Genomic DNA, 21108 nt, shown 5'->3' with positions numbered 1-21108 from the left:
GTTATGGTTGAGCTGTGTGTGTAGTTACCACATTGTGTAGGGTCTTCTTTGCTTATTTCCCATGTATATGTAATGGCTGTTGGCTCGTTCAATACAACTGGGTTCATTTCATAACAATTACATCTCACAAGATAACGTTCGGTCATGTATCACATCCATTAATAATTAATTACTGCTTCATGCAGATTGCAGGAAAACTCAATGTCATAATAAGGGAGCAATGTCTTAGAGATGTTGGACAACTAGAGCAAGATCTTGTATTTGGTGATGCTGGGACAAAAGAATTAATCAATTTTTTTCGGACACAATTGGTATTTTTTAATTTTAACTACATAGAATGACACATTGGATTTCTTTGGACATTATATTTGGATATTTACTGACTCTGTAGGGTGTAAGTCGTGAAAATAAGTTGCGTCTGCTCATGATTTACGCAGCAATCAATCCAGAGAAGTTTGAAAGCGATAAGGGTACAAAAATGATGCAGGTAATCTTTCCTTTTGTATTTATTTGTCAACTTCACGATATCTTGTGCTTAATTTGTGTAAGTTCTCGATTAAATTCTTTGTTATATTTTCGGCTGCTGCCATATTTGTTTTGGTTCCGATGTAAATGTTATTTTGCCTGTACATATATGCAACACATGTTAACATCTTGAAACATTATTTCAAGACATGCTTTGTAGTGATAGCTGCAACTTGCAAGACCTTAGTGTCATCGAGGATGTTCTTGATTTGTCTTTTCCATGAAGGATATAGCCCACTTTGTTTTATGCACTAGACACATAGTGTTAAACGATATATGGGTTAGTGTGTTGAATATATCGAAGCATTAATGTTTCACCAAGGGAACGACCATGCATATGTTTAAGTTGTATATAACTGTGTATTTTTCTAGTTCTATATGTTTAAGTTGTATATAATTGTGTATTTTTCTAGTCCTATATTCTTCCACTCCTATGCGTGTGTATATATTGGCCTTTGTCCTTATAGAAATCCAGGTTACATATTTCCTCGCATGGTATTAGAGCCAATTGAAGAGAAGCTTGTCCAACATCGTCTGAGATGGTTTGGGCATATCCAGCGCAGGCCTCCAGAAGCTCCAGTGCATAGCGGACGGCTAAAGCGTGCGGAGAATGTCAAGAGAGGGCGGGGTAGACCGAATTTGACATGGGAGGAGTCCGTTAAGAGAGACCTGAAGGATTGGAGTATCACCAATGAGCTAGCTATGGACAGGGGTGCATGGAAGCTTGCTATCCATGTGCCAGAGCCATGAGTTGGTTGCGAGATCTTATGGGTTTCACCTCTAGCGTACCCCAACTTGCTTGGGACTAAAGGCTTTGTTGTTGTTGTTGTTGTTGTTGTATGCAACTATCCTCCGTCCCAATTGGTATATTTTTGGTCTCGGTCCCTTCCAATCTTCATTTTCTTGATTGCCTTCCGTACACCATCGATGCAATGCTTTGTACCCTTTTGCGGCCACCATCACCAGTCTTTCCGTCCTCGTGAACTCATCTACCAACTCTTTTCAGTAGTGACATCATCATCTTCACCATTTGTCGGTGTAAAATCCGATGTAAAATTCGGCAGGTCCCTCGATGGGGTACCGCAACTAGTGCGATGACCCAGAGAGAAATAATCATGGGGTGGCATGCATAGAGGATCAGATTGGGTGTACACGAGATGAATGATTTACCCAAGTTCAAGTTTAGGCCCGCGAGGTGAGGTAATACCCTACTCTTGCATGTCGAGAGAGAAAGAGAGAGAGAGAGGGAGGGAGGGAGGGAGGGAGGGAGTACCCTTGGTAAGGGACACCATCAGTAGCCTTGATCCTTCGGCCTGCTCACGAAGTCTTCATTGACTTCTGAGAGATAGAGCAAACCACACGCCGAGTCGACTGCAGGGCAGGAAACAATGTGATATGCCAGTTTTGGATGCCTAAAGGGGAAGCCGGAGCAGGCTACGCGAGGCGCGTGCGGCATCCGACCTCCTGGTCTTGGATTGTTGCTGAAGATGATCGGCTTCCAAAGAGCTAGCTTCGGCGACGCCTGCGAAGCTTCGTGATTTCTTCGTCTTCTGCAGAGACTAGGGGCATGATTAGTGCACCCGGTGGGTGTGTAGCCTTCGAGTGACTAGGAGAGTTGGAGGGTCTTGTGATGGCAGTGGTTGAAGAAGAATACCATAACCGACATCACCGACGTCGAGGCCATCACAACTTTCAAGAACGGCTAGAACGAAGAGTGGCTCACCCGCGAGATGGGCCGGACTCCCATCTGGACCATGATCGAGAGTCCCCAGCGAGTTCGCTTCCGGCGACGAGGCTTGGCAAGCCAAGCAGACAACACGGAAGTCCTCAAACTCTCGGGGCGACCCTGGCACGCACGGAGTGAAAGACGGGTGGAGCCGACCTTGCCACAACAACAACCGAAACTGCAAGCGCAAGGAGCCCAAGCTTGAATACCACGTGAACATTGAGTTCGGGGCCCAACGCAACAGCGGCAGCAAGGGCGCGAAGAAGCGCCAATGGCAGCAAAAGGAAAAGGGCAGAGGCCCGACCTATGGCAAAATTATGAACATGCCCTGCCACTACCACTCCTTGAAGGATGGCCCGTCGACCACGCACACCAATAGGCAGAAAGCAGGCTGACGGATAGCCAACGGTGGAGAGGACGACAACCACGACGAAAGGCCGAATCTGCTCAACGACGGCAGGCGCGGGGACGACGCAGGTGGTGCCGCCCTAGCAGCCCAGAGCAACACCTTGCCGGCCGACATACATATCAGATGATCTTCTCTAGTGCATAGTCAAAGAGGACCCAGAAGGTGTCAACCCGGGAAGTTTACGCAGAGATGCACACGATAACACAGTTCCCGGGCTGGTTCGAGTCGCAGATCTCTTTTGATCAGTCCAACCATTCGGAACATATTCCTCACCCTGGGAAGGCCGCCCTGGTGCTCGACCCCATAATTGAGGGTTGCTACCTCAACATGGTTCTGATGGACGACGACGACAATATCAACCTGCCGTAATTGGACACGATGAAGAAGATGGCAATCCCGCCCTCCCGCCTCTAGCTAATCAAAACCAGGTTGCACGGGCATCATTCCCTGCAAGGAAGCCAGCGGGCTTGGCCAGATCACCCTCGATGTGGTCTTTGGCATGCTGGAGAACTACCGCCTCGAGACACTGTTGTTTGACGTGTCCCCTTCAAGAGCGGTTACCACGCCCTCCGAGGCCGGTTGGCTTTTGCCAATTCATGGCAATGCCGAATTACGTTTATCTCGAGCTAAACATGTCGTGGCCTAACAGTGTTATCACGGTGTCGGGTGACCATTCAGATCCATCCAGTGACACGTTGAAGACGGCGCAGATCGGGGCCAACATGGTCCCCAAATAGGAAAGTGCACTCTGCGAGTTCCTCCGTGAGAACTGGGACATTTTCGTGTGGCAGCCTTCTGATATGCGCGGTTGACATCGAGGACGGGACCTGGCGAGATCCGGCGACAGCGGGAAGCCGGGGTCGAAAGTAGCCGAAACAGCAGCGGTGGGGAAGAGGCAGGATGGGAGGTGTGGGAGAGCAGTGACGACAGGAGGTCAGCATAGCTGGCAAGGAGAAAGATGGTGGCACAAGATTAGATTGGGAAGGCGAGTTGCGACGCCCAAAAAGTCCCTAAACTTGGGCACATGATACCATGTTATGGATGCAACCTATCTCTATTGCATAGCCCATGGGGTGTATATATATTACATCAGACTTGAGGTACAAGGAATATGAAACATAGTCTAATAGGACTCCTAGACCAATACTAACACACCTTAACATCTTTATCCTCGGCTTCCCGAGTTCATTTCAGTCTTGCAATATACCTAACCTACTAGAATTAAGATACTGAGCTCATGCCTTAACTTGCGAAACTTAGCTTCATCTAGTCGCTTGGTAAAGCTATAGCTAATTGTTGATCCGTTACAACATGAGTTAAGACTATATCACCTCAATAACATGATCCCTAAGAGGAAGATGGTTGATGTCCTATTACGGTGGTTACTTGATTTGCCACAGGGCTTTCTGCATATTTCCCAGACCTGTATGTGTATATATATTGACCATTGGCCTCATGGAAATACAAGTTGCATATTTCCTCACAGCATAGATAGTTGAACATTCTTCGTTTTTGTAATGAGATGAAGACTTTGGAGAAATAGGCACATCCACCTGGTAGATTTGACGTCCGACGGCAGGTAAATAGTGAGATGGTGTGGCAGTCTCTCGAGGCCTCCTTAGTAGGTACTTCATACGAGTTAACGATAACTTGTCATGCACTTGCTATAACAGGTAGCACTTGCATTTTGTAGCAATGCATATTGTACTTTAATACCTGCCAGTGGTGACATTTGACAGAATTCTTGACCAGGGAAGATTTTATAAGAAATGATATATTGCTACCAATCTGCCACCCATAATACCACTAAATTGATAACACTTGAATATACGACACTAGCATGCACAGACACATACAGTTTTCATACTGGAACGCATGACTATCCTGGTACCATGTATTTGTAGATTACGGATAAATAGTAAGGAACTGTGAATCTGAGCATGTTCCAATGTTATTTGATTGCACATGATTGAAAAAGGTTTTGTTATCATTGTTGTATTCCTTGGGTGCCCCTTTAAATCTTACTGTCAAGCAAAACTATTTCAGAACCACATTGCTGGTAGCACCTATAAGTGACAATGAAGTGGTATCAAGTATCAACTTGCTGCATGAGAGGTCTATAACTTGCATTTATTCTTCTGTTCAAGCCTGTAGTCCTCCAAGTGATCCCATGCTGATTCTATCTGTGATCATTTAGCGGGAAACTTTAAGATATTATGTTTGTTGACAGTTGGCAGGATTATCTGCTGATGACATGATTGCTGTGAATAATATGCGCTGCTTATGCACTGACACAAAAAAGTCCTCAGGAGGAGCTTTTACACTGAAATTTGATGTTCAGAAGGTAAAAGTTATAGGTTCCAGCTTAGCTTGTATGTATACAAAATTTGAATGTCAGAGTTTACTCATTTGTTCGTATTGAAAACAGAAAAAACATGCACATAGAAAAGAGCGAACAACGGAACAATCAGCATGGGCACTGTCCCGATTTTATCCGGTTCTGGAGGTATCTACTTGAAACTACATCTATGTATCTGCCCAACCATGTCCATTGTGATTCTTTGCATGGTCTTTTATGTATTTTTCCCTTCATGTAGAAGTTCTTGTTTATGCACTTCCTTACCTCTAGTGCTGGTTTCATGTAGTGTGGGTATTGCGCCGAAGCCTTGGACCTCTGCGGTGCGACTCCAGCCAGGGAGGGGTTGTCGCACAGCATAGGCAAGGGAAGAAGTATCAGATGGGAGATAATTTGATTCTTTGTTGCTAGCCTGATCTGACTAGGACGTGGGCACTATAAAGTGCATACAAAAGACTTGAGGCCTAAGGCTAGGATCCTAGCAAACGTGGAAAGGACTATACAAACTAGGAAACAATTTCTAGAGATAAGACCCTACCAAACTTCAAGATGCAGATTTGTTTCCTAATGTGATCTGCTACCGGTTGCACCAGCTAAGCCCACACGTGACAGCTGGTTTCACCCCAATCTGCTAAGCTATCTCTGACAACTGCAGCAACAGCAACAACAACTTTAGGCGCAAACAAGTTGGGGTAGGCTAGAGCTGAAACTCACAAGATCTCGAAACTGACTCATGGCTCTGGCACGTGGATAGCTAACTTCCATGCACCCCTGTCCATGGCTAGTTCTTTAGTGATATTCCAGACCTTCAGATCTTTCTTTACGGACTCCTCCCATGTCAAGCTTGGTCTACCTTGCCCTCTCTTGACATTATCAGCATGCATTAGCCGTCCGCTATGCATTGGAGCTTCTGGAGGCCTGCGCTGAATATGGCCGAACCATCTCTTCAATCGGTGCTACCCTCACATATATCATCATTTCAGACCCGATTCTTTCTTTTGTGGCCGCACATCCATCTCAACATGCGCATCTCCGCTACACCTAACCGGTGAACATGTCGCCTTTTAATCGGCCAACGCTCAGCCATACAATATTGCGGGTCAAATCGTCGTCCGGTAGAACCTACCTTTTAGCTTTTCTGGCACTCTCTTGTCACGGAGAACGCCAGAAGCTTGACGCCACTTCATCCATCTGGTTTTGATACGATGGCTCACATCCTCATCGATATCACCATCCTTCTGCAACATTGACCTCAAATGTCGAAAGGTGTCCTACTGAGGTATCACCTGCCCATCAAGGCTAACCTCCTCATGCTTAGTAGTACTGAAACCGCACCTCATGTACTCCGTTTTAGTTTTACTAAGTCTAAAACCTTTTGATTCCATGGTTTGTCTCCATAGCTCTTAACTTTCTATTAACCCCCGCCCAACTATCATCGACTAGCACCACATCATCCGCAAAGAGCATACACCACGGGATATCTCCTTGTATATCCCTTGTGACCTCATCCCTCACCAAAGCAAAAGGTTAAGGGCTCAAAGCGGACCCTTGGTGCAGTCCTATTTTAATCGGGAAGTCATCGGTGTTGCCATCATTTGTTCGAACACTTGTCACAACATTATTGTACATGTCCCTTGATGAGGGTAATGTACTTTGTTGGGACTTTGTGTTTCTTCAAGGCCCACCACATGCCATTCCGCGGTATTTTATAGTAGGGACTTTGTTGGGACTTTGTTTTGGCAGGCAGGTCAAGTGCCATCATTGCATGCACCGGCATTGCTGTCAAGGTGGTTTTCGCCAACACCAATCTGCCACTCCGGTGTAGTAGAGAGGCTCGCCAACTTGGTAACTTGTCGGCCACCTTATCCACCAAATGCTGCAGTTGAGCTGGGGACGGTTTGCGTAGCCCAAGGGTAGGCCAAGGTATGTGCATGGGAATGGGAGGATTTGGCATTTGAGCTCCTCCGGAACTATATCCACCTGCTCCGGACTGCATCTGATGAGATGTGCAGAGCACTTGGCCAGGTTTATGCAAAAGCCAGATGTCTTCCCAAAGTCGTCTATCATTCTGACACAGGCTCTCAGCCCCTCTTGTGTCTGGCGCCACAAATGTCATGACGTCGTCCGCATATATGGACATACGGTGGTGAAGTCCCACAGTGGCTAGGGGAGGCAGAATACCCCGCTCAGCAGCAGCCCGCAGCATGAAGTGTAACCCGTCCATCACTAGGACAAATAGCGGCAGGGATAGGGGATCCCCCTGCCGCAACCCCTTCTGGTTGTAGATCACCTCGCCGGGTATGCCATTCACCAGCGCGCGAGTAGACGAGGTGGATAGCAGCCCAGGATCCAAGCTCGCCAACGATGACCAAAACCAAGCTTGTGCAGGACCTCAAGTAAGAAGGCCCAATCCACAGTATCGAAAGCCATCGTAATGTCTAGCTTTAGCATCGCTGCCGCTTTCTTGGAGCTGTGCAGTTTTTGGGCCATCCCTTGCACCATCATGTAATTATCATGTAAGCATCTGCCGCGATGAATGCACTTTGATGCGATCCAACAAGTGTGGTCATCTTGGAGCCATCCTAGTGGCAAGCACCTTGGCCACTAGCTCTGGGAAACTATGTATGAGACTTATCGGCCGGTAGTCTCTGATCTCCACGGCCTCTCCACGCCTATCCAGGCAGGAACCCAACAAGTTGAAGAACTCGTCCACCGCATCTGCCTTATCCTCATGATCTGAGACCGGAGTGCCCTCCACATTTAATGATGTGATGGACCTCCTCCTCCTATGACTTGCGTGGGCATGGAAAAATTGTGTGCATGCGTCACCTTCCTTGAGCCACGTGATCCTCGATCTTTGCCTCACAATCGTCCTCTCAAGTGAGGCCAACCCGAGTAGTTTCTTCTTGAGCAGCCGCCTAAGCGTTTGTTCCTCTACCAATAGCTCTCTGGATTCCATAGCCACGTCCAATCTCTGGATAACCTCGTTGGCAATGAGGATTTGTAGCTTAATGTTGCCGACAAAATGATCACTCCAGCTTGCCAGCTTGCAACCGTAGCCTTGAGCTTAGCCGCCAGCCTCTTGAAAGGGTTTTGCTGGAGTGACTGAGTTCCATGCTTGCTGGACCACCTCATGGAAGCCATCAATTCTCGTCAAAAAACTCTCAATATGAAGCCGTGTCCGCCTTCTGTGATCTGGGACCAAGCTGAGGAGCAAAGGGCAATGGTCAGAGACACTAGTGCTCAACGCCGTTGGGAAAGATGATGGGTATAATGGCTCCCACTCCCCAGAGGCGAGGCATCGATGCAGCTTCTCCAAGCTTGGCTGGCGACATTCGTTAGACCATGTATATCTACGACCATTAAGATAAAAGCCGCACAACTCCAAGTCTGAGATCTGGACGCTTCACTAAAATCTAGATCAGGCCGCCTCGTTGGCTTCTGCTGGCTGCTGCTCCTGGGCGCGATGCTTCGCACGTCCGCCCCTACCCAGCTCGCCTGCCGGCCCTGCAGGTCCACGGCTGCTGGATTCCGCTGGACTGCTGCCTCTTGTCTGCCTGCGGGTCTTGCGCTGCCCACCTATCCAGCTTCCCGCCGTCGTCTACCCCACCAGGCAGACCAAATTGAGGTTGCCTCGTTCAGCTCAGGGTCGGTAGCACACCTCCCTGGCCAGGACGTAGGCCGCTGCTCCGTTCGCGTGTGCTCCTGGCCGTTATGATAGTCTTCAGAGTCAAGCCAAAGGGGGTAACAAGATGGTACATCAGAGAAACACACCACATCAGTAGAAGATACAAGATAAGTATTAAGAGAAGATGGATTGTCAAAGGAAGATGGCCCATCAAGAGAAAAACATTGCACAGAAAATCATAGCCCACAACAACCGACGGCGAAAAAAGCTCAACGGCTAAGACAATGGGCATAGATCGACAATGCAAAAAGAGTCCACGAAAATCGTATAGAAAACAACAAGGACAAGTAGGCAACAAAAGTCCCGATCCTGACGATGTTTATCTGCCTGAGACTTGATTCTCTATTGAGCATGCAGTAAATTGTCACGCAACATAGCTAGAAAATCCTCACGATCGGCTGACAATTCCGCAAGGGATGTAGGCAAATCACCAGCATCAATTGGCATAGTACCGAAGTTAGGATCCACACCATACAGGGCCTTGAAAGGAGTGCTTCCAAGGGAGGTATGATATGAGGAATTGTACCAAAATTCCGCCATTGGCAACCAACGCTTCCAACGAGCTGGACTGTCATGAACAGCACACCGCAGATACTGCTCTAAGCATTGGTTTACACGCTCCGATTGGCCATCCGTCTGTGGGTGGTAGGCTGTAGAGTAACAGAGTTTAGTGTCAATTTTCGTGAACAATTTCTTCCAGAAACTGCTAGTGAATACTTTATCACGATCAGAGACAATGAAAGCCAGCACGCCATGAAGATGGACAATAGTATCAATGAACACAGCTGCCACGGACTGTGCTGTATATGGATGTTTCAAAGGAAGGAAATGGGCATACTTTGTAAAACGATCGACCACCACCAAAATCACCTCAAATCCCTCTGATTTGGGTAACCCATCTATGAAATCCATGGTTATGTCTTTCCATGGGCGGTCAGGAACTGGGAGGGGTTGGAGCAGACCACCAGGCACTGTTCTTTCATGTTTTGCCTGCTGACAAACTTGGCATTGTCGAACCCAGTCCGCCACCTGTTTCTTCAGTCCTACCCAATGAAAAAGGTTGGAAACCCGCCAGTAGGTAGCCCTGACCCCAGAATGACCTCCAACTGCGCTGGAATGCAACGCACTAATCAATTTGGTTTGTAAGGCAGAGTTGTTGGGTATCCAGAGGCGACCATTGTAGCGAATCAGTCCTTGGTCCAGGGAATGACCAATGTGCATCAGGACTATGTACAGCGAGCTGTGCAAGTAACTCCATGGCCACAGAGTCAGTTTTATAAGCGTTGAGCACCTCCTGCATCCAAATGGGTTGACACACGGAAATGGCAGAAATAGTATACACTTGACGAACACGAGACAGTGCATCAGCAACATTATTGTCGGAACCCTTGCGATATCGGAATTGGAACTGGAGACCCACCATTTTGGCCATAGCTTTACGTTGCAGATCTGAGGTCAGTTTTTGATCCTGTAAATGGCACAAACTCTTATGATCAGTGACAATGGTAAAGATACCTCGCTGGAGATATGGCCGCCACTTGTCAATCGCCATTATGACAGCTAAAAATTCCTTCTCGTAAACTGACAGTTTCTGATTTTTAACACCCAACGCTCTACTAAGATAAGCAATGGGATGATTGTCCTGGGAGAGAATAGCACCAATGCCTGTGGCTGAAGCATCTGTTTCCACTTCAAAAGGTTTACTGAAATCTGGCAAGGCTAACACAGGAGCACTGGTCATAGCTGTTTTCAGGCTTTGAAAAGCTACAGTAGCTTGTTCAGTCCACAGAAAGCCCTTCTTTGTCAGCAACTGAGTCAAAGGCCATGGTTCCATAATTCCGGACAAACTTTCGATAGTAACTCGTCAGCCCAAGGAATCCCCGTAGTTCAGTAGCATTGGTAGGCTGAGGCCATTGTTCCATAGCCAGAGTCTTTTCTGGATCTGTAGCCACACCTTCTGAGGAAATCACATGGCCCAAATATTGAATTTCCGTCTGAGCAAAAGAGCATTTGGAAAGCTTCACAAACAACTGATGCTCATGCAAGGTCTGCAGTACCGAGCGAGATGCTCCAAATGTTCCTCCCAAGTGGTACTGAAAACTAGAATCTCGTCCAGAAACATGATGACATACTTGCGATTAGCTGGAGCTAAAATGTTGTTCATTAAGCACTGAAATGTTGGTGGTCCATTGGTCACCCCAAACGGCATAACACAAAATTGGAAGTGTCCTGAATGTGTCTTGAATGCAGTCTTCTCCTCATCCGGTTCATGCATACGGATTTGGTGGTAACCTGCCCTGAGGTCCAGCTTGGAGAAAGTTTTTGATCCTGCCAGTTCATCAAGTAATTCATCGACAATAGGAAGAGGGAATTTGTTCTTCACAGTGATGGCGTTGAGTTTGCGGTAATTCACGCAGAAACGCCAGCTGCCGTCTTCTTTCTTAACCAGAAGTACTGGAGAAGCGTATGGGCTCATGCTAGGTTTCACAATCCCTGCTTTGAGCATCTCTGCCACTTGTCGTTCAGTCTCATCTTTCTGTTGTGGCGAGTATCGATAAGGCCGAGAGTTAGGAGGATTATGTCCCACTTCCAAGGTAATTGCACGATCATACACTCTGTGTGGAGGCAGGCCAGTTGGAGTTTCGAACACATCTTGGAATTCTTGTCAAAACTGCAGCTAAATCTTCTGGATGCGAGCCCGACTTAGAAACTGCATTACCGGAAGAAGGATCAACCACTGCCATAGCCCAAACATCATTGCCATGCAGAGCTTTGTCCAATTGCTCTATCGACGTCGGTTGCAATTGCATAGGGGAAACAGGTTGAACACCTTGAAGGGAAATCATAGCATCATATGTACAAACTGTAACGATTTTCCCTCCCAATCACAAGTCATTGGACTGTGACACTTCAGCCAATCCATCTCCAAGACAGCATCATATGCTCCCAGCTGGAGCACTCGCATTGGTGTTTCAAAAGTGTGACCCTGTGCCCACCAAGTCAAATTCGGGGCCTGAAACTTGGATTTCATAGCTTGACCATTTGCAACGGTAACTTGCACTGATGGAACAGCGACCAAGTCCAACGAAGCACGCTTGGCAAAGTTTTCATCCACAAAGTTGTGACTACTGCCTGAGTCCACGAGGGCTAACATGACTTGGTTGCTTACCAGAGCTCGGATGCGAATTGTTTCAGCATTATCAGCCCCAGAAACAGCATGAGCCGAGATCTCACAGCATTCCAATTTTTCAGGTTCACTCAGTAGCTCCAATGCTTGGACAGCATCTTCAGTCAAAATTTCACCGTGCTCTCCCAACTGGATTGTAAGGAGCTGCATAGGCTTTTTACACTGATGTTCCTTACTATATTTCTCTCCACAACGAAAACACAGTCCGTTGGCACGGTGATAATCTCTTAACTGACGTTCTCTGCCAAAATCATCCGTGTTTTTCTTCTGCACTGGAGGAATAGGTGAAGCTGTAGGAAGACTTGACTGATGATGTACAAAACGCTGAAACTTGGGTTTGCTTTTTTGAAATTCCAACTCTTCTTCCTGAATTCTGGCCAAACAGACGGCTCTAGTCACACTGGACGGGGCTTGTAATCGGACTGCTGCTCGTATCTCATCCTTGAGGCCCAACAAAAACTGAGATGAAAATTTTTGAGTTCAGAGAAGGATCGATAGCAATCAGGTGATACATGGCTATCTCAAATTCAGTTTTATACTCCAGAACTGTGCCCTATTGTTTCAGTTTCAGAATATTTGTCATGTGAGACTCAAATTCACCCTGACCAAACTCCAATTCAATCTCGCTAGTAAACTCATTCCAGTGCCAATTACGCCGCCGACGTTTGAACGCCTGGCACCACAGTGCGGCATGCCCATCCAAGTACAGAGTGGCTGTGGAAACCCACTGATGCACAGGAATATGGTACATGTCAAAGTAGGTAACAGCGAGGTCGAAAGAGCCTGGGGTTTTCGCCTGAGAAACGAGGAAAATTGTGCTTGGGTGGCTTAAAGTAGTTGGCGTAGCCGTGGCCCTGGACATGGTCACGGCGGTGCTCCTCAACCTGCTCACGCTGATAATTGTAGCCCCTCTGATGTTCCTGAACAGGCTCCTTCGCTGTGACTTGCTCCTGCCTGTACCCGCGATGATGCTCCTGTTCCTGAGCAGCTACTGGTTCTACTGGGGAGGTGGGCGCAGTCGCGAATCCGGTACCTGCAGCTTGTTCCTCGGGCGTTCCCAAAAGCGGCGGCTGGATATTGGCCAACTGCGGGGGCGGGCGCGTGGCTGACGACGTGCCGGTCTCCGGCCCACCCGTCACCGTGGATCCCCCGGTTGCGGCGCCCAGCTCGGCCTGACGGTGACGAATCTCATCCACGCTCTCTTGCGTGGCCTCGATATGTTTGCCTAAGGAGGAAATTCGCAAATCCATGGCGTCAAACTTGGCGAGGAGTGCGGTCAGCGACGCCTGAAGACTCTCCGAGTTCTCTCCCATGGCGGCGATGACCAGCTTGGTCTGGACGGAAGGAAGCGGCGGCTTCGACGGCGCCGTTGCTGCTCGCTCCGAATCCAGCGAACCCTGCTCGGGATTTTGAGCAAATTTTGCCAAAGCAAATTTCACACCCTTTGCAGTGGAATTTTACCGCCGGATCAAGAGGATTTGAGCGTAGTCGGACGCGAATTCATGGCTCTGAATACCAATTGTGAGGACCCAAGGAGGATCTCACAGGAATTTGAGAGAGAGAGGGACGAACTGGAAGAGATTGCAGAGAAAGGGGAGATAGATTCAGACGTTTCTATTCTTCAAAGTTAACTCGTTCCGTACATAGCAGAGGTATATATACCCACACACAAGCCACAGCTTACACATACACCATGCTAGGCCCACTGCCAGTCACACATTGGTGTCGCCCACCTGCCGAGTGGACCTTGGGTCCACCTGTCGGTTGTCCGGCGACGTCGTAAAGGATGGAACCGTGACAAATTTCTCCTAGTTCATCTTGTTAGATAGGTTGCAAGTTCTACCTGCATTGGTTCCACTACTACTGCTGATCTTGAAATGGAGTCCCTGCTGTTAGAGGAGCAACTTTGTTGTATTGCATAGGCCATGGGGCATTTATATATTACAAGGGACTTGGTGGTATAGGTAAGAACGTCTAGACTAATTTGGACAAATACTAATACTCCTTAACCCCTGCCCTCCCTCCCCTGAAATGCAAAGCATGTGCAATAGCATTGCATTTGAAGAAGTATAACACTGAAAGAAAGGGATAATCCAAAATCCATGTCTTGGGAGTGTCGTCTTGGCATGGAGTCTTTAAAGCTTGTTGAGTCAACCCAAAAGGGTAAAACGGGAAGATGGCACATCAGAGGAAGACAACTTTAGGAGAAGATACAAGATTAGTGTCAAGAGTGTTAGAGTTATAATATAAGTCATGTACCCCTTTGTATTTATCCTGTTGTATACGGGGTTTCCAGCATATGTTCCACACCTGTACATGTATATATATCGGCCTATGGCCTCATGGGAATATAAGTTGCTTATTCCTAACATGGTATTAGAGCTAGGTCAATTTTTTTTTGCACGCCGCAACTCGTGCTGATTGATCCGCCTCGTGACCGTCCTCTGTGGTCGTCGCTCTGTTCTCTGTCGCCGCCGTGTGGATCGCCAGGCTGGGTCGCTGCCTTCGCTCTCGCTCGTACGATTCCTCATGATCGAGTCAACGCGTGTGCTGGGCCGCTCCCTTCGCTCCCGATCGAGAGTTCCTTCTCCTCTCGATCGAGTCCACATCGTGCTCCCCGATCCCGTCGTCACCTGCCGTCTACGCGGGATCTCGCCGCCAGCCGTTCCCCCGTCTACAGTTCACCGCTGTCTGAAGTCAGCCGCGCTGGATCCCGCCCCCGATCGAAGCCCCAGCCGGCCTCTCTCCCCAGCCGGCCGCTCGTCCTAGTCCCGCTCGCAGTGGTCGTCTCGATCCCAGCCGGCCGCAAGTGACGCAGGCCCGATCATTTCCCTCCAGCCGGCCCGGTCTGCTCTGGACTCCGCAGGTCCTGCTCTCTCATCAGATACTGTTGATAAAAAAAACAAAAAAAATGTCTGCTGCGTCGGGCTATGTTGCTGTCCCTCGCTGTCCGGTGATCTTTGATGGTACTAACTACACCGAGTTCACTGGCTTTATGCGCATTCACATGCGTGGCATCCGTCTCTGGGGTGTTCTCTCTAGCGAGGTCTGCTGTCCGCCACGTCCGGTTCCTCCGGTTGCCCCTACTTTGCCGACTCCACTTGTTCTTCCTACGGATGCTAATCAGGCCGCCAAGGATGCGGCTAAGCTTGCTGATGAGGCTGCTGATCGTGCTTATGATGAGAGGGTTTTGGCTTATGAGGAGGCTCTTCAGACATATCATGGTGCTCTGTCTGTTTACACCCAGTGGCTTGATGATGATGCTCGTGCTGCAGCTGTTCTCACTGCTAGTGTTCTGCCTCAGTTTGCTTCTGAGTTTCTGGGTCTTCCTACTGTCTTTGAGATGTGGACCTGTCTTCGTCAGCGCTATCAGCCCTCTGGTGATGCCTTATACCTTTCTGTGGTCCGTCAGGAGCATGCTCTTCAGCAGGGTGACTCTACTGTTGATGACTTCCATGCACAGAGTTCTGCCATCTGGCGCCAGCGTGATTCTCTCCGCAGTGCTGGTTGTCGTACTTGCCCCTGTTGCCAGGCTGTCCAGGCCAATTTGGAGTTTCATCGCGTCTACGAGTTCCTGTCTCGGCTTCGTAAGGAGTTTGAGCCCCGGCGTGCTCAGTTGTTTGCTCGTGGCCGTATTTCTCTCATGGAGGCGCTTTCAGAGATTCGTGCTGAGGAGACTCGCTTATGTGGTGCTGGTTTGCTGGAGGTTCCCTCTGTGCTCGCTACTCGGGCTTCTTCCACTCCACCTGCTGCACCGACCCCTTCTCGCTCGAGTGCTCCGCCGCTCTTGCCCACTCCTTCTGGAGGCTCAGGTCGCCCTCGTCCACATTGTGACTACTGCAACAATGATGGTCATATTGAGTCCCAGTGCTACACGAAGCGGAAACACCTCCGCAAGGCGCGATCATCATCTTCAGGGACTTCGTCATCTCCCTCGACAACTTCAGCCATTGCTTTGACTGAGCAGGATATTCTGAGACTTAAGCGTCTGCTCGCGGCTTCAGGTTCTTCCTCGACGGGTCCTGCTGGTTCTGTGACTGATGCTTCCCGCACTGAGCAACCGCCCTCTACACAGTCAGGTACATCCCCATGGGTTCTAGACTTTGGAGCTTCTTTTCATATGTCTTCTCATTCTTCCACTTTGTCCTCTCTTCGATCGCTGGATTCTCCTGTTCATGTCTTCACTGCTGATGGTACTCCACTTTCTGTTGCTAGTAGAGGCAATCTTTTCACTCCTTACTCTGTTCCTGATGTTGCTCATGTTCCTCGACTTACCATGAATCTGTTTTCTGCCGGTCAACTTACTGATTCTGGTTGTCGCGTCATCCTTGACGTTGACTCTTGTTCTGTCCAGGACCGTCGCACGCACACTCTGGTTGGGGCTGGCCCTCGCCGCCGTGATTCTCAGGGTCTTTGGGAGTTGGACTGGCTTCATGTTCCTTCCGCTGCCACCACCATCGCCAGTTCCTCCGCTTCTGTCGCCTCCGTTACTGGTTCCTTCAAGCAGTGGCATCATCGACTTGGTCATCTGTGTGGTTCTCGGTTGTCGTCTTTAGTTCGTCGAGGTCTTCTGGGGTCTGTCTCAGGAGATGTCTCTTTAGAGTGTCAGGGTTGTCGTCTTGGCAAGCAGATTCAGTTACCATATTCACATAGTGAGTCAGTGTCTAAGCGTCCTTTCGATTTAGTCCATTCTGATGTATGGGGTCCGGCTCCTTTCGCTTCAAAAGGTGGTCATAAATACTATATTATTTTCATAGATGATTTCTCTCATTACACATGGCTTTATTTCATGACTTCTCGTAGTGAGGTGTTGTCTATTTATAAGCGTTTTGCTGCCATGGTTCATACTCAATTCTCTTCACCCATTCGTGTTTTTCGTGCTGACTCCGCTGGCGAGTATATCTCTAAGATGTTGCGTGGTGTTCTTGCTGAGCAAGGAACTCTCTCTCAATTCTCTTGTCTTGGTGCTCATGCTCGGAATGGTGTGGCTGAGCGAAAGCATCGACATCTTCTTGAGACGGCTCGTGCATTGATGATTGCTGCCTCCCGCCTCATTTTTGGGCTGAGGCCGTCTCCACCTCCACTTATCTTATCAATCTACAGCCTTCAGCTGCTCTACAGGGTGGTGTTCCTTTCGAGCGTCTTTTTGATCGTTCTCCCGATTATTCGATGCTTCGCTTGTTTGGTTGTGTTTGCTATGTTCTTCTTGCCCCTCGCGAACGCACCAAACTGATCGCTCAGTCTGTTGAGTGTGTCTTCTTAGGCTACAGTGATGAGCATAAGGGCTATCGTTGTTGGGATCCTATCGGTTGTCGGATGCGTATCTCTCGAGACGTGACTTTTGACGAGTCTCGTCCCTTCTACCCACGCCCATCTTCCTCGACCTTTTCAGTGGAGGATATCTCTTTCCTCACTTTTCCTGACTCACCTATCACCCCCGTCGCGCCTGTGCCTATTCGTTCCACTCCTGCTGCTTCTCCACCTCTAGTTGATTTGCAGCCACCATCTTCCTCGGTCTCCTCGCCTAGCATGTTACCGGATTCTCCACCTTCATCTCCGGTGACTTCTTCGTCGCCACCCCCCGATTCTACCTTGGCGATTCCTCCTTCTATTGTTCCATCTTTTCCTCAGCATTACACTTGTCGTTCACGACCTGTGGATGCCTCTGTGGATGTGTCATCATCTTCCTCTCAGCCTACTTATGGCTTGCGTTCTCGTCCTCGTCTGCCTGTTGATCGCTTTAGATTTCCTACCGCTGGTGCTGCTGTTCTTGAGCCGACTTCTTATCATCAAGCTGTTGTTCATCCTGAATGGCAGTTTGCGATGGCAGAGGAGATTGCTGCTCTTGAACGCACTGGTACCTGGGATCTTGTTTCTCTTCCTCCCGGAGTCCGTCCCATCACTTGTAAGTGGGTCTACAAGGTTAAGACTCGCTCCGATGGTTCTCTTGAGCGTCGTAAAGCTTGTCTTGTGGCTTGTGGTTTTCAGCAGGAGCATGGTCGTGATTATGACGAGACTTTTGCTCCTGTGGCCCATATGACCACTGTTCGTACACTTCTTGCCGTTGCCTCTGCACGCCACTGGTCTATATCTCAGCTTGATGTTAAGAATGCCTTTCTTAATGGTGAGTTGCGTGAGGAGGTGTACATGCAGCCACCACCTGGGTATTCTGTTCCTGATGGCATGGTATGTCATCTTCGTCGCTCTCTCTATGGCCTTAAGCAAGCCCCCCGCGCCTGGTTTGAGCGTTTTGCCTCTGTGGTCACTGCTGCTGGTTTTTCAGCAAGTGCTCATGATCCGGCATTGTTTATTCACCTTTCTCCTCGTGGTCGGACTCTTCTTCTTCTCTATGTTGATGACATGATCATCACTGGGGATGACCCCGACTATATTGCCTTTGTAAAGGCTCGTCTTAGTGAGCAGTTTCTTATGTCTGATCTTGGACCTCTTCGCTACTTTCTTGGGATTGAAGTCTCTTCTACCTCTGATGGCTTTTTTATATCCCAGGAAAAGTATATCCAGGATCTTCTTACTCGTGCTGCTCTTACTGACGAGCGCATTGTTGAGACTCCTATGGAGCTCAATGTTCACCTCCGTGCTACTGATGGTGATCCTCTCCCTGACCCGACGCGTTATCGTCATCTTGTTGGCAGTCTTGTCTATCTTGCTGTTACTCGTCCGGACATCTCTTATCCGGTTCATATTCTGAGTCAGTTCGTCTCTGCTCCCACATCGGTTCACTATAGTCATGTCCTTCGCGTTCTCCGATATCTTCGGGGCACGATCTCTCACCGTCTCTTCTTTCCTCGCTCCAGTTCTTTACAGCTTCAAGCCTATTCGGATGCTACGTGGGCTAGTGATCCTTCAGATCGCCGTTCACTTTGTGCTTACTGTGTTTTTCTTGGTGGTTCTCTCATTGCCTGGAAGACGAAGAAACAGATTGCAGTTTCCCGTTCGAGTGTCGAGGCTGAGTTGCGAGCAATGGCTCTTTTGACGGCAGAGGTGACTTGGTTACGGTGGTTACTTCAGGATTTTGGTGTTTCTGTCACTACACCGACTCTGCTCTTATCTGACAGTACAAGTGCTATTAGCATTGCGCATGATCCTTTGAAGCATGAGCTCACCAAGCATATTGGTGTTGATGCTTTCCATGTGCGCGTTGGTGTGCAGGATCAGGTTATTGCTCTTCAGTATGTGCCTTCCGAGTTACAGTTGGCGGATTTCCTGAGGAAGGCGCAGACTAGAGCACAACATGGCTTTTATCTCTCCAAACTCAGTGTTGTTCATCCACCATGAGTTTGAGGGGGGGTGTTAGAGTTATAATATAAGTCATGTACCCCTTTGTATTTATCCCGTTGTATAAGGGGTTTCCTGCATATGTTCCACACCTGTACATGTATATATATCGGCCTATGGCCTCATGGGAATACAAGTTGCTTATTCCTAACAAAGAGAAGATGGCACATCAAGAGAATGAAGCATAGCGCAAAAATCGTAGCCCATTGAAACCGGTGGCGAAAGAACCTCGGTGGCAAGAGAATGGGCGTCGATCAGTGATACTGCAAAAGAAGGCGACAAAAATCCTATAGAAACCAACAAGGACCAAAAAGGCCCAAAAGTTGTATAGAAAGGACCAGGACCAGAAAAGAAGGCTGGCAGATAAATGGTTTGGTGGACTTGCATGGCATGATAAACACAAAAGAGCAACGGACTTGCTGGACGCAACAGAACATAGAAAGCTAGAAGCTTGGAAGCAGAAACCAGACAATGATGCAGGATCCATCATGTCTGCAGTGAATGTTGTGGAGGAGGTCGAGCATGTGAGATGCCGACGAGGAGCAGCGGCGAATCCCCCGGCAGAGAATAGTAGTTGGCGGATGAGACAGAGCTGACGTGGTTGACGTAGCACCACAAGGAGAAAAGCAGGCCCGGCCATCAAGATTCAGGAATACTGCCAGAAGAGGTGATGCCACAGGCTGATGAGCACCAACACCAATGAAAAGGTGCGTATACGAGACAAAGTCCGAGGCCACACCAGCAAACAGCACGAGACAGCCAGGGAGGGAAACCATGCCCGATGACATTGTACCTGCTCTTTTTTTCTTCCAAACCGGTTGCTCACGTGAACGAGAAAACGCCCCAAAACAGAGGGTCCCCAGAGTGCACATGGAGCCGTGGACACATGAAAGTTTGCAAAATGTCATATGAAAGACAAGTTCAAGGTATGCAGGCACAGATCCCTGCCAATGCTGAAATAATATATTTCATTGAGAATGACAATGTCAGTGATGATCAAGAAAGGACCACTGAGCAGTAGCTCCAAATATCCATGCATGGTCTCATGAGCCTCAGCAACAAAAAGCACAAATTCACTGCCACAGTTTCTTTTAATATCTCTGCTACTGAACTAATTGATAGTGTTTAGCACATCAAGCTCAGTGTGTACTTACACCAACAAATAATACTAAAGTTCTAGTAGCAAAAAATGGGAGGCAACATTGGGCTGAGTTCATCTCTAAGAATTGCAAGTACACCATCCAAAATCAAGTCCTCCGTTCTCATTTCAGGGTGCTCAAACTACAAGGATATAACATAACACCCCAGCCACTCCCGCACTGGACCTCTATGCTCTAGACTGGCCCACAAACAAACACTAGTCTTTCCAACACACTTTGTACTTGTGTGCAGCCAGGGAAACCTCCCGATCAACCACCCATCCCCGAATTGCTCCAAGCCAAGCACGCTTAACCGAGAGTATAGGCGATGAGCTTCCAGCAAAGAAGATGCATCTTATTGATATGAGTAGTACTATCAACCCTTTTAAGCTAGGATGCCACATATAACATTATCCTTGGGGCTGACAGTCTCTGTTTCAATGCAATCCGGTCCAAATGGCCTACGGACTTGTGGGAATTCATGATGAAACACTCCCGTCTTCAGAAACTATACATCAGGATACCAATTTGCAGAAACTTCTACACATGAGTACTTCTTACCACTCCCAGACAGACGGCCAAACCGATGACACCTTTCAAGGCAGTCTATGCTAGAGCACCAACTAAGATTGCTGAATCTGCTCACCTGAAGAGATGGCTATTCAGATAAAGCATAACGTTTAGAAGGTCCAGCAAAGTATGAGAACTTATGGTGACAAAAACTGATCAGAGAGGACCTTCCAAGTTGGATGCATGGTCTATTTAAAGCTCCAACCCTACAG

At 48.3% G+C, this 21108-nt stretch overlaps 1 protein-coding gene across 4 annotated transcripts in view; it reads left to right on the top strand.

Moving 5' to 3' along the window:
• The window catches only part of LOC119322140 (probable protein transport Sec1a), an 89505-nt gene that overhangs the window by 63018 nt on the left and 5379 nt on the right, over window positions 1-21108 (top strand). For 3 of the 4 annotated variants that reach the window (XM_037595636.1, XM_037595635.1, XM_037595639.1), the window contains 4 exons: window positions 186-311; window positions 392-487; window positions 4891-5004; window positions 5089-5166. In XM_037595636.1, coding sequence (XP_037451533.1) covers window positions 186-311; window positions 392-487; window positions 4891-5004; window positions 5089-5166 — 414 coding nt within the window. The remainder of the gene's footprint in view (window positions 1-185; window positions 312-391; window positions 488-4890; window positions 5005-5088; window positions 5167-21108) is intronic. The other variant, XM_037595638.1, reaches the window with a different exon arrangement.

The sequence above is a fragment of the Triticum dicoccoides genome, chromosome 6B, assembly GCF_002162155.2.
Source record: "Triticum dicoccoides isolate Atlit2015 ecotype Zavitan chromosome 6B, WEW_v2.0, whole genome shotgun sequence".
Classification (NCBI taxonomy): domain Eukaryota; kingdom Viridiplantae; phylum Streptophyta; class Magnoliopsida; order Poales; family Poaceae; genus Triticum; species Triticum dicoccoides.
The sequence above is the reverse complement of the archived record's forward strand: the minus strand, read 5'-3'. Positions and strand labels throughout refer to the sequence as shown.